Genomic DNA, 15,837 nt, shown 5'->3' with positions numbered 1-15,837 from the left:
ATCCATCTCTGATGTCATCTCATCAATTAAGTGGAGATGACAATAAAATAAGTGGCTATAAGACAATGCTAAAAATAAGTGTACAATGAGATAATGCTAGAGAACATGCGTATCTAGTGTCGTCTCATCAATAGAATGAAAAAGTCGTCCTAATCTAACACTAGTATTTAAGGAACTGAAGACTAGAAAGGTGCAAGGCACATCTAGAGCTGCATGTGTAGAATGTTCGGGGCTATACTTGATCTCAAGATCTGTGCATGATGTCAGCTATGATGCAGCCCCTAACCACTCAACTTATGGGCTTGGTGGTGAGTCTCTGGTATCTTGCAATGATGGCCTTTATCTAACTGTGGTGCAATCTCCTCAATCATGGTCTTGACTAGGCAAGGTCATGGTGCTCAACATAGTGAAATGGTTGTCTCTACTACGCTACTAGTATCTATAGGGGCTGATCTATGGAAAAAGATTGTCACTACTCTCTATGCGGGTCCCCCTTGGTGAGTTGGCCTCCTATATTGGAATAGTGTTTTGCGGCACCTCTGAACCTCCAATAGGAAGAGACCTAGGCATCTCTATTCCTCCTACTCCAACACAACAGAAAGGCCCAAAGCCATTGTGAAAGGGGTAGCAATACCATTCTCTTAAATCGTAGTGTACTATACATCTTCAGAGATAGCAAATCCTATCCTCTTCTAGAGTATTTGTTCATTTTTCTATCTCCATAAATAGCAGCCCCTATACATCATTGGAGATATGGGTGTCCACATATTGTAGTCAAAGAGCGAATCCAATATCATAGAGGCACAAGAATTGACTCCGGTGGAGCTCCACCAACGATCCTAGAGGGAGTGGTGGGTAGGTAAACATCCTCTCTATCTCAATTCTTAGGATATCAGCTTTGATCACTTGGTTGAGGCTTTAATCGGATGAGACATAGTGCAATGTAATCAAGATGGTAGTCAAAAGGTGGAAGATGATCAATACCTAAGCCATGTAGGATCATCAAAATAGTCATCTGACTAAACTACCAATCCTTCTCACCCTCTACTCCTAGAAGTCTAAATGAGGCGAATGCCTCTAACATGGGAGCTCCCATAGTAAAAGTCACTACTATAGAGAGTGTCTCCGTGATTATATGTTGCTTGCAGCTCTACTCTAACAATCAGCTGTGGGGTGAAGGGATTACTCCTAATCATACGTACTATCATCATGATCAATGGCCTCTTCATGCTATCCCAGCCATCACAATAGACTCTATCTGCTCTAGTATAATCAACAAGTAGGCTTGGGCACTTATGATACAAGCTATTGGCACCATATATCTATTTCATACAAGTTACAATAGTGCAGGTGTGACTAGGGTGTTAAACAACCATAGTTTGGAGAAAGGCTCCTAGAATTGTATGTGGGCACATTGATCTCAAGTGCTCCTAGTGTGGCATAACAGCATGTCAAATGGACCTCTACAAATGACAGGCTGAGAAAATAAATTGTGTTTTGATTTGTACTGTTGAGATGGTATGGGAATCAAACAAGCCCATAGCCCCTATATTGTTCAATAGTTAAAGACCATGGTTTTGATCTTCCTGCTCAATACGAGGTTTTGTACCCACAAAAGGTATACAAAGTGTCACAAGGACGTGAAATTTTGCTGCTTTGCTTAACATTTAGATTAATTTTTAATCAAATGTTTAAGTAGGTGTTGCACACATGAAGTGCAACTAAGATTATTTCTATTTACACGCCAAGGACCTGAGGAAATCAGTGGATGTCGAAGGCAAAAGTTATCTCAGTAATGTTGCATAGATACTAGGTGGTATCTGGTGCCAAAAATTGGCCTAAGACATTTTATTAGCCATATGTGTCAATTGGTGACACTAGGGATTTGGCATTTAATGGTACTTAATATCAATCCACGGGCTAAAATATTCAAGAATACTTGGAAGACGATTGGCCTAGCTAATTTAATTGTTGGTTGGTCAATCTAATTTTTTGGGCACTAAAATAATTATTAAATTAATTGTTTAAATTTAATAATGTAGATAATGCTGGAAAATGGGATTAGAAGGTTGCCACTTGGCAAAACTTGCCCATCCAAGTAGGAAAGACGTTTTTGAGACTGGGGGGAGAGAGAGAGACGGACAGACATACAGGTTCATTCCAGCCTTGTGCAAGCTGAGAGAGATAGAGAGAAGGCTGTCATAGCTACTACAACAATTAACAAGCCATTTCCAGCCAGCAAGAGACCCCCCCTCCAAAGCTGATGACATGCCTTGAAGAGACTACAGAAGTAGGTGACAACAGTTTGAGGGTTGTTTCAGCTAAATAAACATCAAATTCGGTGTGTTCCATCAATGGAGACAACTTTCATGGCTGTCTGCATAGAGCAATAGCTAATTTCTTCCAATTTCTCACAATCGGTCTAAATTTTCTCTCTATTCAACACTCTCTCTAATTCTCTAGCCATTTCCCAACCTTGCTCCAAAGATCTCAGCATTCTAATCCCTCGAGGCTGAGAATTTGTATTTTTCTCTATTGTAAACCCTAATTTACAGCAGAAATTAAGGTTTGACAGCAACCTTGAGAAGTGTGCCAAGAGATTAAAGCCTCAAGACTTGAATTTTCATGGCTGAGAATTAATTTTCAGCAAGATTCAAGTAAGGGACCAACCAACATTCAAATTTGGGGCAAATTTCATTTCCCAAGGAGTCAATGAAGGCCAATTGCTCGAGCAAATCAAGGGGCAAATCAATTTCAAGACTTACTAGTCATTATTGACAACAAGGGGCTTTTGGATTGCAAAGGGAATTGAAAGAATCCCATTATATTCAAATTCAATTGCAATTAAAGATAAAGAAATACCGAAAGGGCACCAGTTTTGGGGCCAACAAGGTGTCCAATGTCCAAGATTGATTGGCAAATGTTTGTGTTTCAGCATTTTATTAAGTATTACTTGTTGTAATTAAGCTATAATCAAGTTATTACCACCCCTCTACGGAGAGAAGATTGGTTTCACAAAGTATCCAGGTGGCATAGCAATCCCTCTAGTGAATCTGAAATGAGAACAATGTCATCACATCTATATATAAGCAAAACAACATGAGTGAAAGCAAGCATTCCTATTTCACTCCTATGGTACTATCAATCCTCTGCTTCCAGCTGATCTTGTAGCACTTTCACTTCCCTTCTTCGGTCAGCTCCTTGCTTTGAAACTTCTAGCCTTATATAGTGTATAAATGTCCCGTTGTATACCCTCTATAACCCAATATTCTATAATCTCTATATGATACATGTGCAAGGTATTATATCAAACACTTTGTGAAAATCCACAACACACTAGTAGATCCTCATCTCGAGCTCCTCAATAATGGCTCTAATCATGATGATATGGTCTAGTACAGTGTATTCATGTTTGAAACTTGTCTCTCATTGTGCTCTCTTGCCCTGCCTCTCAGGGCTTTGCATTGAGCTCAAACTCCACTATAATGTTGGGAAAGGAGTTCACGAAGGATGCATAGTTAGGGTAGATGGAACTCCATGAAGTTTGAGAGAGAGAGAGAGCTCTTGCAAGTATGTAAACTAAAAGAGTAGATTGATAATGATAAGTGAGATAAAAGTACAAGATCTAGGTCCTCATTATATCAGCCTAGTGTTTCCACCAAACCTTTGATCCTTATTTAATGCTAGATAGTGTAAAAGGCGTTCACATCTAAACACACGCTCTTACAACAATGTGTATCCACACACGAGAGACCACGAAAATAACTAACAAACCTCCCTTAGAGTCATGGGTGATTAAATCCATGACATGAAACATAAGAGAAGAGGACATGAGAAGGTCTTACCTCTACATAGGTAGTGGCTAATCTTGTACAATAGAGTCTAAGAAGGCGATACATAAATGAGAGATGCAGCATGCAAATGGTCATGACATGGTCTACCAACAAGCTTAAGGACTCAAAATAGGACATGGTGTTTCAGGGGGGTAGGGGTGGGGTGGTGTGTGCATGAGCTAACCAAAAGCTAGCATGGCTCAAAGGCACTAGGTACACGACCGAAGATCAAATACCTAGATGTAGCTTCCTAGCTCAAGTCAAAAATCATGAAAAAGGAGATAACAACCCCATTGAAACATAACTCCTTAGAAAATCAAATTAAAACAAAGTACAACTCATTTTGTATTAAAATCTAAGAAGAGAACCCTACACAATTATTTAATAAGTGACAGAAAGGCCTTAGCACATGTGTGTGAATGGCTAGTATCTAATTTCAATCACCGATTTTTTAACTAATTTTCAAAAAAAAATCAATTTTTAATATTAGTTTTACTTTGTGAGTATTATTTTTCATTTCTATAAAATTTGGCATGATTAAAAATCCCCATCCATATTGATGGCTAGGTCAATGCAATTAATATTAACTACTTGAGACAACATCACCAAGCACTAAAATGTCTGGCAAGTCATTTTTCGCCTGATCATAATATATCATAAATAACTCATAAATGAGACTAAAGTTGTATAATATTCAACTCTCAAGACAAGAATAGATACTAGATTGACAAAGTCCAACAACTAAACAAAATCACAAAAAAATCAGCCTCTCATCCAAAATCTTGAGTCCTCACGAGTCATTGCACATCATCATCACCATGTTTAACATTGCCCAATAGTTTTTGTCAAAAAAACCATGTTTTGGGTTCCAACTCACCAAAAAAAAAAAACCCACATTTTTTAACTCTTAGAAATGTTTCGTACTTTAAGAAACATTTCGTAAGTTTCAAACTCAAAGAAACGCGTTTCTTAGCTGCTAAGCAAGAGAGGTAAGCAAGCAAAACAAGCAAAACCAACATACGAGCATAGGAGAAAAAAAGACTTTGGAGACATGTGCAATGCTACAAGTATGGTGGATCCGGAGTCGACCACTCCAAGGGTGACCGAAAAGGGATAAATGCGCACAAATGCATGTTTACATTAACAGAATGCCGATACATGGGGTAATGCAAAGGAAGATACAAGTATTCATGCTTATGTAGAATGTGATGCAATGGTGCTACTTGGGCAGTATCCTCACAAAGGAATTGCTCACTTGCCCAAGCGTCCTACAATCATACCATCCTAACAAAGCAGATGAAGTTACAAATGTCCATAATATACAATACAAAATAAATAAGTGCCTGAAAGTAAAAAAACTGTATGCATCATCACTGTCACTTTCAAGAGAAAGAAACCGCTCTCTCTCAAACTGAAAGGAGAAGTAAAAGGAAAGCACTCTCTCCCCATCAATTTGAAGTAGAGGAGGATATACCCAAGCCAATCCTTGATAGAAGGTATTGGAGAACCGACTGGCTGATCATCTTGGTCAAAATTTCTACAAGCACAAACTCTAGACGTATAGTGCCTAGCTCAACTTACTCTCGGGTAAAATGAAAATAAATTGCCACATGCTGTGTCCATGGGATAATGATAGGATTGTCCGCAAGGGCAATAGCACTTTGATTGTCCCAATAGACAACTGCAGAAGACTCACAAGGAAACTGTAGTACGGCCAACAAGTTCCTCAAATAGATGGCCTCTATAGTACCATCAAAGAAAACCCAATACTCTGCCTTGGCCGTGGAAACCACCACAATCTCTTGCTTCCAGCTAGCCCAAGAGATACATGCTATACCCAAGGTATAGAGATAAACTCCATGGGAACGCCGGGTGTCACGATCTCCCGCCCAATCAAATCAATATATCCCTGCAAGCATATACCATGACCATAAGTTTGTCTATAATTATAGGTACACCTTAAATATCTTAACATACGAAGAAAAGCAATCCAATGAGACATTCTAGTACATTAAGATACTGACTAGGCAAACTAACTGAGAATGCAGGATCTAGCCTGGTATAAATCAACCAAAGTGATTTCCCTACAACAGAATGATAGATGTGAGTATTAAAAGACTCCCCCGAGATATCCTTCTGCAGATGGACAATGGGATCTAAAGGCATGGCCACTGGTCGTGTCTGATCGATGTAATACTAGTCCATCAGCTATAGCAAAAAGATACTTCTCTCAATTCTAATAATCTCCATTCCCAAGAAATAAGAGAACAAGCCTAAGTCTGTCATCTCGAATGTAGAGGAGATAGACTGCTAAGGAAAGGGTGTACGATACTACTTATCTAGCTAACATGCTTTACAAATTTTTTAAGATAGTTTTAGGCATGGAAGGTCCTCAACCATCCACTGACATGACAGCTCATAAAGAGAGTTATAGCCCAAATATCCTAAGTGAAAATGCAAAAGATGCTCAGAGCCTATGGGTTCCCGAATAGTGACTAAGGCATGGAAGCAATAGAACTCCGAATCATCAACAATAGACTCGGTAAGAATATGTGATATGTGGTAAAGGCCATTAGATTGTACCTTGCCTCGAGCAATCACTAAATCAATCAGAGAGTCTAAGACCTCAACTAGACAACAAGTTCACCCCAAGCTAGGGGACATGATAAATATCATCAAGCAAACTAAGATCTGGGCCCAAGTCAATGGGAAAACTGACAGGACCCTAGGCCTAAATATTGACCAAGGAGTTGTTTCCTACATGGACACTCTTGACTACAAGGACTCCAAAAATAAAAATGTCTACTATAAGAGTCATGTGATGGGTAACTCCGCTATCCACAAGACAAACACGTGCTAAGAAGCTCAGTTGTGACGAGTGGACCTCTGCAATTACCTCATCAGGAGGCAACTCGCAGATGTGAACAAGACTTGCATCCAATGTCTCTAAAGAGACGATGTGGAACTCTACAAACCAGTCAGACAAACCCTCTGGAGTTGAGTAGTTCACCGACTGTGAAAACTAAACAATGGTAGTGTGGGTCCGCGGCCTCGCCAATGCCCCTTCTAGGGGTTGCCACCACCCTGCTTCCCTTGTAGGGGGTTACTCGATGCAAGGGTCTAATTCTTGGATTTTGGCTACGTGCCTCTTGCCTTAGGTCGACACTCATCGTCATAATAGCCAGCCTTTTAACAATGTTGACAATATCTATTCTTCTTAGGTGCATTCTGTCATCCAAGTTTAAAAGAAGATTGAGTGGTTCCATAGGATTTACTAGCCCTATTTTGATTTTGATTTTGATTTGAGTTTTCTTTGCCCTTGCCCTGTGGCCCCCACAAAGAAGATGCAACTAGAGCCCCTTTTTGGGCCTGAGAGGGAGTGTTGAGAAACCCTTCACCCGCAGTTTACGTTTTTGCGTTTCTGCGTTTTGCATTTAGGGTTTGCAGCCCCAAAAAGGGGCGCCATCCTAGATTGACTGTGCCTATTTATAGGCCACTCTCATTCATTCCTCACGGCTGATTCATTCAGTCCGTCACCTCTTCTCACCAGCCTCTCCACTACCCTCACACCCCTTCAGGAGGACATTGTGGTTCGTGGTTCGTGGCTGTCTTCATCATCTTCCTTGTGCTACGGCACCCTTGTTCCCTTGTATCACATTCACTCCATGATTCGAAACTTCAGAAGGGGAGAACACAAAGGCATCAACCACCACGAATGCAAAAGCTCCCACACGGACAAGCCTAGCAAACAAAAGCATGACATATCCAACCACTGTAGCTCACAGCCATGAAAGCATAAGCATGCCTCGGAGCCATAAATGCACAAGCATCCCCGAAACATAGGAGTATACATAACTTTGCACTGTCTCATACCATGTACTGACATACATGTCCAGCCAAGAACGGCAGGTGGCAAATAAACCTGCAAGAATCAAGCTCCAATAAAAGCCCAAATATCTGTGTAAAAGCATCCAAGTAAGAGGTTCTGTAAAATACATAGCAGCAAACCATGTGCATACACGAGTGGCCATAAAGATCAACTACTCCTTGACATACACGGGTGGCCATAAAGATCAACTACTCCTTCAGCCTCCTGTTGTGCCCTATGCATAAGGATGAGATCATACTCAGCAACAAAAATTTGATATGATTTGTGGACTCCATGGTAGTCTAAGGGGTTCTCTGTCAGATCGAGCAATAGCAAGCTAAGAGGCCCACTCCTAATTGTTTCTGTCCATGTTTGGTTGTGGAGACTAGAGCAGTGTTGTGAATCTGTTCAAAGTCATCTAACCCTTCTGTTGTTCCTACTTTTGCAAATGAGATTTACCATCAAAGGCCAAGGTTTCTTAGAGAGTACCTACATTTGATACCGTGTGAAGAAATGCTCTAAACATAGAAAACACAAAACCAATCATACCACAAAGCACTAACTGATAAACACATAACACAGTTAGGGTTAGGGTTAGAGTAACTCAAAGACAATGAACACGATGAATAATGAAGTGAATGAATATTAAATATACAATGCTCATGCAGCAAATACACTATGCAATGAATACTAAACCTCGAACTCTCGTATCTTTGGAATCAAGGCATAGGTTATGAGCTATTAAGTGTTTCGTACTCCGAAGGGATCCCGAAACAAAGGGCAGCCTCTATGTGTCGAACATCGGCAAACGCAGCCAAGGAATATTGGATTTGATGCAAACGGCAATGCAAGAGAGAGAAAGACTAAAAACGCAAGTATCTAAGGAGAGAAAAACTAGGCAATTGCTGTTAGATAAAAATGCAACAGACAGAGGAGAGAAAGGGTAGCAACCAAAAATTGTAAACGCAACCTGTGGAGGAGAGACAATGTCAAGGCGGCAGCTCCAGACTTATGGCAACAGCACCAGATGATGACGACAGCATTAAATGCAACAATCTAATTGTAGGCAACAAGTCCAAGGTACCAGGCGATAGCTGCAAAGTGAAGGCAAAAGCTGAAATCAAGCGTCAGATGGTAGCAAATGGCTGTGGGAAGCTCTAACCACAATGTGCTCCCCGAGCGAGGTGTGGGCAACAAAGATATTGCTCTTGAAACTTGCAAAAACGAGATTGAGGGAGAGTGATGGACTGCATATCTATTTATAGAAAGTTTGGGGCACCCAAATTAGGGTTTTGCATGTGGGACCTAATAACTCTTTAGGATCGTGTTTCTTTTTAAAGCAAGAAGGTTTCTTCATTAATAAGTGTGTTTTGTGGCTCTTTAAGTCAAGCTAATGCATTTCTAGCTCAACAACAAGCCCAAATCTCAACCTCAAGAGAGGGCTCCACACTAGTCAAGAAGCACAAAATAGCAGTCCACCAGGCAAATAGATGAAGAGGGAAGACCTAACATCCCCTAACTAGAAGAGCGGGCTACAATGTTAGTCTTGAACTAAAATATAAAACCTAGTATGAAAGGATCAAAAAGAAACGTGCATACCAAATGTTTCATTGAGATGCTTTGGATACTATGCTATGTGAAAAAGAAAGCTAAGTGAGTGTTATTTGCAATGAGGTGAATGAAAGGTAGGTGACTAGATGTGCAACAAAAAGACTTGGAAAAGTAAAAGCGTGGCTAAGCCTAAAGGGAAATGGAGTCTAACTATAACTAGCCTATCATTCCTAAGAATGACCTATGACACCTAGAAAACTAGCCTAGGGGAAGATAATAACCAAACCAATCAAAGATGCTGAGACACTGACTGAGGGGGAGATCTAGGATCCACCGCACTAGTGGCCAACCACTGATGAACACAAATACCACAAGTGGAGAAACTGCACTACCTCCCTAAGAAAGATCCCCTCTCATCCTCCTTGGAGTGGCACGACCGCTACCAAAAGGGGCTAAGGTTGGTTCAAGAATTGGCAATGGATTCAATTTTAATGTGGTTACATTTTCTTAGGTGTGGATGGTGCAGATTTGGGCGTGTGTCTAATATCCTTAGCCTTTAGGAAACAATTGTCATCTATATGTTTGAGTTTCTAGCAAAACTAGTCTAGAGGAAGGTAATAATTGAACCAATCAAAGATGCCATGAGGTACTGACTGAGGGGGAGATCCAAGATCCACTCCACTAGTGGCCAACCACTAATGAACACAAATACCACAAGTGGAGAAACTGCACTACCTCCCTAAGAAAGATCCCCTCTCATCCTCCTTGGAGTGGCACTAACACTACCAAAACAGGCTAAGATTGGTTTGGGAATTGGCAATGGGTTCAACTTTGATGCTGGTAAAATTTTCTTAGGTGTGGATGGGTGTGATTTGGGCAAGCATCTTGTATCCTTAGCCTTTGGGAAACAACTGTCATAGTTTCTGGCGAAAGGTACGAAACCTTTTTTTTTTACTAGAAGTAATGCTAGAAGGATCTTTGTGAGGTTCGGACTTTACCATTCTCTTTTTCCTTCAAAGGAGGAGACTAAGCATTCGCATCGGAACATGGTAAATGCAATTTTATTTCCTTTAACGATCCATATTTGATGTCTATTAAGGTGGTCTCTTCAAATTAATCCATGGTAACAAATATAGAAGCATACAATCTACAATCATTTCACATCAAAAGCATCAAAAATGGTTATACAATTCTCAATGGCACGTGTAATAGCCATTGTTTGCTTCAACATACCAATTTGTCTTTAAGCTTCTACTTGACCCTTCAATTGCATATTTTCCTTGAAGCATTCCACGCTATTGGATAATCAAGATGTCTAACCGCTTATTTATCTTTAGATGCCTCCATTATGTAGCAAAGGCATACACCCTAGGCTTTTTTTTTAAATGCCAAGTAATAAAAGCGACTTCAAAGAGCCTTTAGATTGTAATGGAGTCAACATTTGACAACTTCAAACCAAACAGTATTTTATCCATTACTTATTCCTGAAGCCTCACCAAACTATAAGGAAACCTTTTGCCACATAAATATTAAGAGTATCCATATATGTTTTGCATGATCTATTTTAACATACACTTTGGTAATATTATCGACAATTTGTCCTTGCATAAGGAACTAATATTGCCAAGGATATAATCCTATAAAGTGAATATCTCCTAAGACACAGGTACTCCAAGAAAATAAGAGAAAAACGGCAAACAATTTCTCGAACTTGGTGGAATATAGATGGGAAATAGGGCTGTGAAATGGTAGTGCCCACATTGCACAATCCAACCCCAAGTGTGCTCCACACTCTATGGGATCCATAATCATGGAATGCATGCGCTGCCCTATTTGAGAAACTCCTCAATAATCATGGAATGCATGCGCTGCCCTATTTGAGAAACTCCTCAATCATGGTCCACCACCTTGTACCACAAACCAACACCATTTGGCACTTGTGGTAAGTGCCTACTAAGAAAGTCAAGGGAGAGGAAGAAGACAAAGGCCATAGTCACGATGACAAACAAGAGAAAGTGTTGCCATAGATAGGCCATTGGGCATCTCCACAACAACCATGGAAAACCCACCAACCACCACTTGTTCCACCAAGGGGAACCATTTGAGAAAACTACCATACTTCTAAACAATTTACCCTTGATGGAAATAGAGATGTAGAGGCATGGACAATGGAAAGAGGAGAATACGAGAAGTATGCAAGCTAGAAGCAAAGAACTAAATTGAGAACTCATGGATTGTAAAATGGGGGAGCCCTTGAATAGGGCAAAACCTCACAACTAGTCTTATAAATAAATCGAATGATCAAGTACACAAGCCAAGCAAATGAACACCTAAATAAATACCAAGGGCCAAAACTTAGGGCCCCCTCAAAAATATCCCAAACAGGCTGCAAAAATGCTGTTGGACTTAAACTCTCAACAGTAATAGAAGTTTGAGAATGAGAATGCAAATGAGCTAAGAGGCTACAAACATTGTATGTATGAATGAAGGGAATCATGGTGGTCCAACTCCAACTATGTACAATAAATTAGCAAGGCTCTTCAAGAATAGTGCCTAGATATGGCCATCTAACAACATTGTCCCACATGCAGACATACTCCAATCTGAGGGCCACAACTCCATCCACTCACATACAAGATGAAAATCAACCCCTACATGCTTAGTACTCGAACAGAAGATTGGGTTCCATCCCAAAGCAATTGAACTCTTACTATGGGACTAGATGACAATGGATGTATCCATCTCCTATCTCCTAATTGAACAAGTTGATGAAGCAATGAGAGCTTCGAGGCAACATCACAAAAGGCACAAACGTTACCTCTAGGAATGCACCTATGGACTTAGGCCGCTTTCAGCTCCACCAATAGTTAAGTCTCCAGCCAAAGGTAAAGCAATATCCTTCATGGGATCTTCTAGTGTCAATGGACGACTTCATAGCCCAATAAAGTAGTGTCTTTGTAGTGGTGAATAGTAGGTATGAAGTGCCTCAAATATAAAAAACCATTTGCATATTGGTCTACCCATGATTCTAGGAGGGGAACGTGGAGAACTAACTCAAGATACTAATGAAGAATGGGATGTCTAGACTCATGTTGGCAAGGTAAAGGACCCACCCAACCAACAATAGAATCTGGTGGTATCAATGACTCTTGAACCAACATCAAGTATACGATATTTCGAACCAAGGGTGTTAGTGGCAAGGATACAATCGGTAATGGAGTTAGGAAAGACAGATCCCATGCTCATCCTATACGATTTCCATACCAAGACAATAACGTAACTAACCCATGTCAATTATCTCAAAGTGGTGCACCACTAATACTACAGGAGACATCTATTTTGGTAACATGTGAACTTGTAATAATGAAATGGTTCACATAGAGAATAGCAAGACAAAGAAGAGAATCATATGAAAACAAGTAAGATTATAAACATGAATATGAGGTCACGTTACTTCCTTAACATTGAATGGCTACATATGAGTTACACAAATTGCCCTTGCATCCACCAATCAAGAATTGGGAATCACCTTTGCCATATCTCTAAATCACTTCAATGATAGAACTGTAGTTCAACAAACTTTGGATTGTCAAACCCTTAGGTTTTGTTTTTTTGCAGATGCATGTTGGGCAACCTCCCCATCAAGTATATCATAGCAATTGCATTGCATTGGCTCATTGTTTTAGATATAAATACTATGTAGTAACTAGTTCTCAACATTGTAGTATTGTCTGCTAGTGCCTTACTAGACATCTTCTAGGAGTAAATTTCCTTCCACATGCTTCTCTAAGAACTTCTCGTTGTCTAACTAAGTGAGTGAATCAATAGCAAGTATCATAGTAACCTAGTTTTGGGCTTTGAGGACCATCTTTATAAAACAAGAACCATCAAGTTTTCAATGTTCCCCACTTTTCACACCCTCAGTTTCTTTTGTACATCCCTACAACAATCCTTGTTTGATTGTTTGTACTTAAAAGATATTGGTTGATGCCTTTTGTACACTTTTCAAAAAATACTTCACAAAAAGCAAATGTACTTCTGTGGGCTTCTGTGTACAGTATACACGTGAGTAAATGGAACAGATTTGTAGTGTTGGTAAGAGAGGGGTGATACGTGCAATAAGTCTTAGAATTCTTGGTCACGTGATGAACAATTCTTTGAATATTCTATACTGGTGAGGGAGAGGTTTGAAGAAGTTCTCACATCTGAAGTGTGCGAACATCCACAAGCATCGATTTGCGCCGATCATTTTGATCTCAAACTTAGAAAAATAGGCCCTACCCTTAAATTTTGATAGTAATAGTTGAAATGTACAGCGTTAGTACTGACTCGAGCCACAAATTACAATCCCATTCAATGTTACCTGCTGAGGCTCATTACCGGAAGTCCTCTGTCCAGGGCTTCTTTGCAGACACGTGAACCCACAAACCCGCTGCCACCCAAGACAAGCAGCTGCAAGCAACAAAACAGATCAGGCCTAGGACAGCAACTGGTAATGATTTGCTCGGAGGGATGCACACGAGCTAAGAACGTCACCTTGTTTCTTTCCTGAGGCTTCGTATCTGCGTTCCCCGTCGATGTCGTTTCTCTTTCAGGTCTGCCCAATGGTGGTGAAACCGACGATACCGGTGGTGCCGACGCAGATGATGATGCTGACGCATCGACATCTTTGCCAGTAGAGGATATGGTACAGGATCTTGTAAGCCGTACAAATTGACTATAGTGTGGAGTTCACCGCATGCACCTAGTCAAGAGGCTGCAAGAGCATTCCTAACGAGAAGGCGGAATTGCTGAACTGAAGTACCTGCTGGATGCGAGGTGCTGCCATCGCCGCAGAGCTCCCGCCATAGCCATGCTTGCCCGTCCTTCTTGCCTTCCGTCCTTTCCTTCTGGTTGTTGAGGGAGTGAGGCGCAGTGACGAGGTGTCCACAACGTCTCCCGTGAGTTCTACGTGTTGCTGTTCTTGGTTTTCCTAATAATAATTAAATTAAATCATAACAAAGTTCTCTTTTTTTTGCTAGCATTGCCCTTTATAGAATGGTACATTGACAAGGTGGTGTCTGTCGCAAAATATTTACCCTCTTTAACTTCAGTTAAGTCATGTATTTCGGGAGTTCAATAAAGGAAGCAAGGAGAGAAACGTTACGAAGTTAAGGGGCTACTAAGACAATTAACTACACTAACAACATGACAACAAACCACCACTCCAAACCATCGTGGACTAATGTGGCATCACTAGTGTATTCAAGTCGTCAGACAATGCCACGTGGAGTTGAAACATGCATGTAGGCTAGTAGCAACAAGGATTGAGGAGATGCCCAATGAGCATATGCTTGTCTTAGATTACAAGCAAGCTCCAAGGAACAATAATGATAACGATGTGGATATGGCTAAGGTAGAGCATGCGCTAAAGAGAGACCAGGAGAGGCATGATGTGACCTATAGATCGAAAGCTCAAAAGGGTTCACGAGTGCATAAGGCAACATTAACTCTCTCGTTTGATCTTGTATGTCATAGATGTGCCTCTTTGGTCACTACAGAAGTTTACCTATATTTCGTGGGTCACCCCCCATTGGAGGATGATTTCTACAGGTGGTTCAACACGACCTATCAAGGCAAGGCCACTTTGGTCCAATTCAAGTTTGTGGGGAAGGGTTTTTATTAGGCCATGCTTGCCACTAAAGCAAAACAAGATTGGATCTTGGCTTCTTCATGGGTTATAGGGAGAATGTTGTATATGCATTGCCTTAATCATCTTCACTCTCACCAAATGAAGTTCTATCCCATGAATGCTTAGTATGATTCAAACTCTCTAATATCCTCCCTTGGTTGGTGGACGAAGTACCCACCATCGCAGCAACACTAGATAAGGTGTTGTATGTACCTACAATGGCGACCTCTTGGGGTCTTATCAAGCCAAATACCAAAGCATGCATTCTCTAGGATTGGCGCAATGAGCCACTTGAGTACTTGCAACTCCTAGATCCCAAGGGGATGGAAATCCTTCTTTCTGTCAAGTTTTCCCCCTTCCTTGATGCATGTTATGTGTGTAGAGGGACTAGGCATTTTGCTCATTTGCCCAAGCAAATCAAACACTCCTTCCCCCTCTCCCCCCAAAAGAAGATAGCAAGGAAACTAAGAAGAAGAAAGATGAGCAAAAGAAAGGTTCCCAAGCAATTGGCAATCCTATGAAGGAACCCTCGACAACATCAACTCCAACAAAACAAACCTTTAAGGATCCTATACTTGACCCTAAAGGCAACTGGTGGTAGCAAGGCAAATGGGAAGAAAAGCAACAAGAATCCATCACTCAAAAAGCAAGCCCGCGCTCCATTGGTGGACCAAAATTACTATGTGCTCATTAGCAGTCAAACATATGTGGATGAACCATCTCCAATGTAATGTAGGGATAGCACTATCCTCCAAAAATCCTCTTGGAATGTCAAGGGATTTATGTCGAATTTGTAGAAGAAAATCATGCATGGGCTCATCATAAGGCACAAACTGCACTTCATTGCTCTACAGGAAATTAAACTCCACAAAGAAGCATGTAAGGCATTCTCTATCGATGGCTTCATCATGCAC

At 40.7% G+C, this 15,837-nt stretch overlaps 1 protein-coding gene across 1 annotated transcript in view; it reads right to left on the bottom strand.

Annotated features, from left to right (window-relative positions):
- LOC148030502 (NAD(P)-binding Rossmann-fold superfamily protein) overlaps nt 1-14,238 on the bottom strand; it is a 117,331-nt gene extending 103,093 nt beyond the window's left edge. Inside the window, exons 1-3 of the mRNA XM_087686846.1 lie at nt 14,057-14,238; nt 13,789-13,969; nt 13,616-13,704 (exon numbers count right to left, since the gene is read on the bottom strand). Coding sequence (XP_087542972.1) covers nt 13,616-13,704; nt 13,789-13,969; nt 14,057-14,106 — 320 coding nt within the window. The 5' untranslated portion in view covers nt 14,107-14,238. The remainder of the gene's footprint in view (nt 1-13,615; nt 13,705-13,788; nt 13,970-14,056) is intronic.
- Between the last annotated feature and the right edge of the window lie 1,599 nt (nt 14,239-15,837).

The sequence above is a fragment of the Lygodium microphyllum genome, chromosome 10, assembly GCF_053477565.2.
Source record: "Lygodium microphyllum isolate KBCC chromosome 10, Lygodium_microphyllum_v1.1.10, whole genome shotgun sequence".
Taxonomy (NCBI): Eukaryota; Viridiplantae; Streptophyta; class Polypodiopsida; order Schizaeales; family Lygodiaceae; genus Lygodium; species Lygodium microphyllum.
This window is presented reverse-complemented; position numbering and strand designations above follow the sequence as displayed.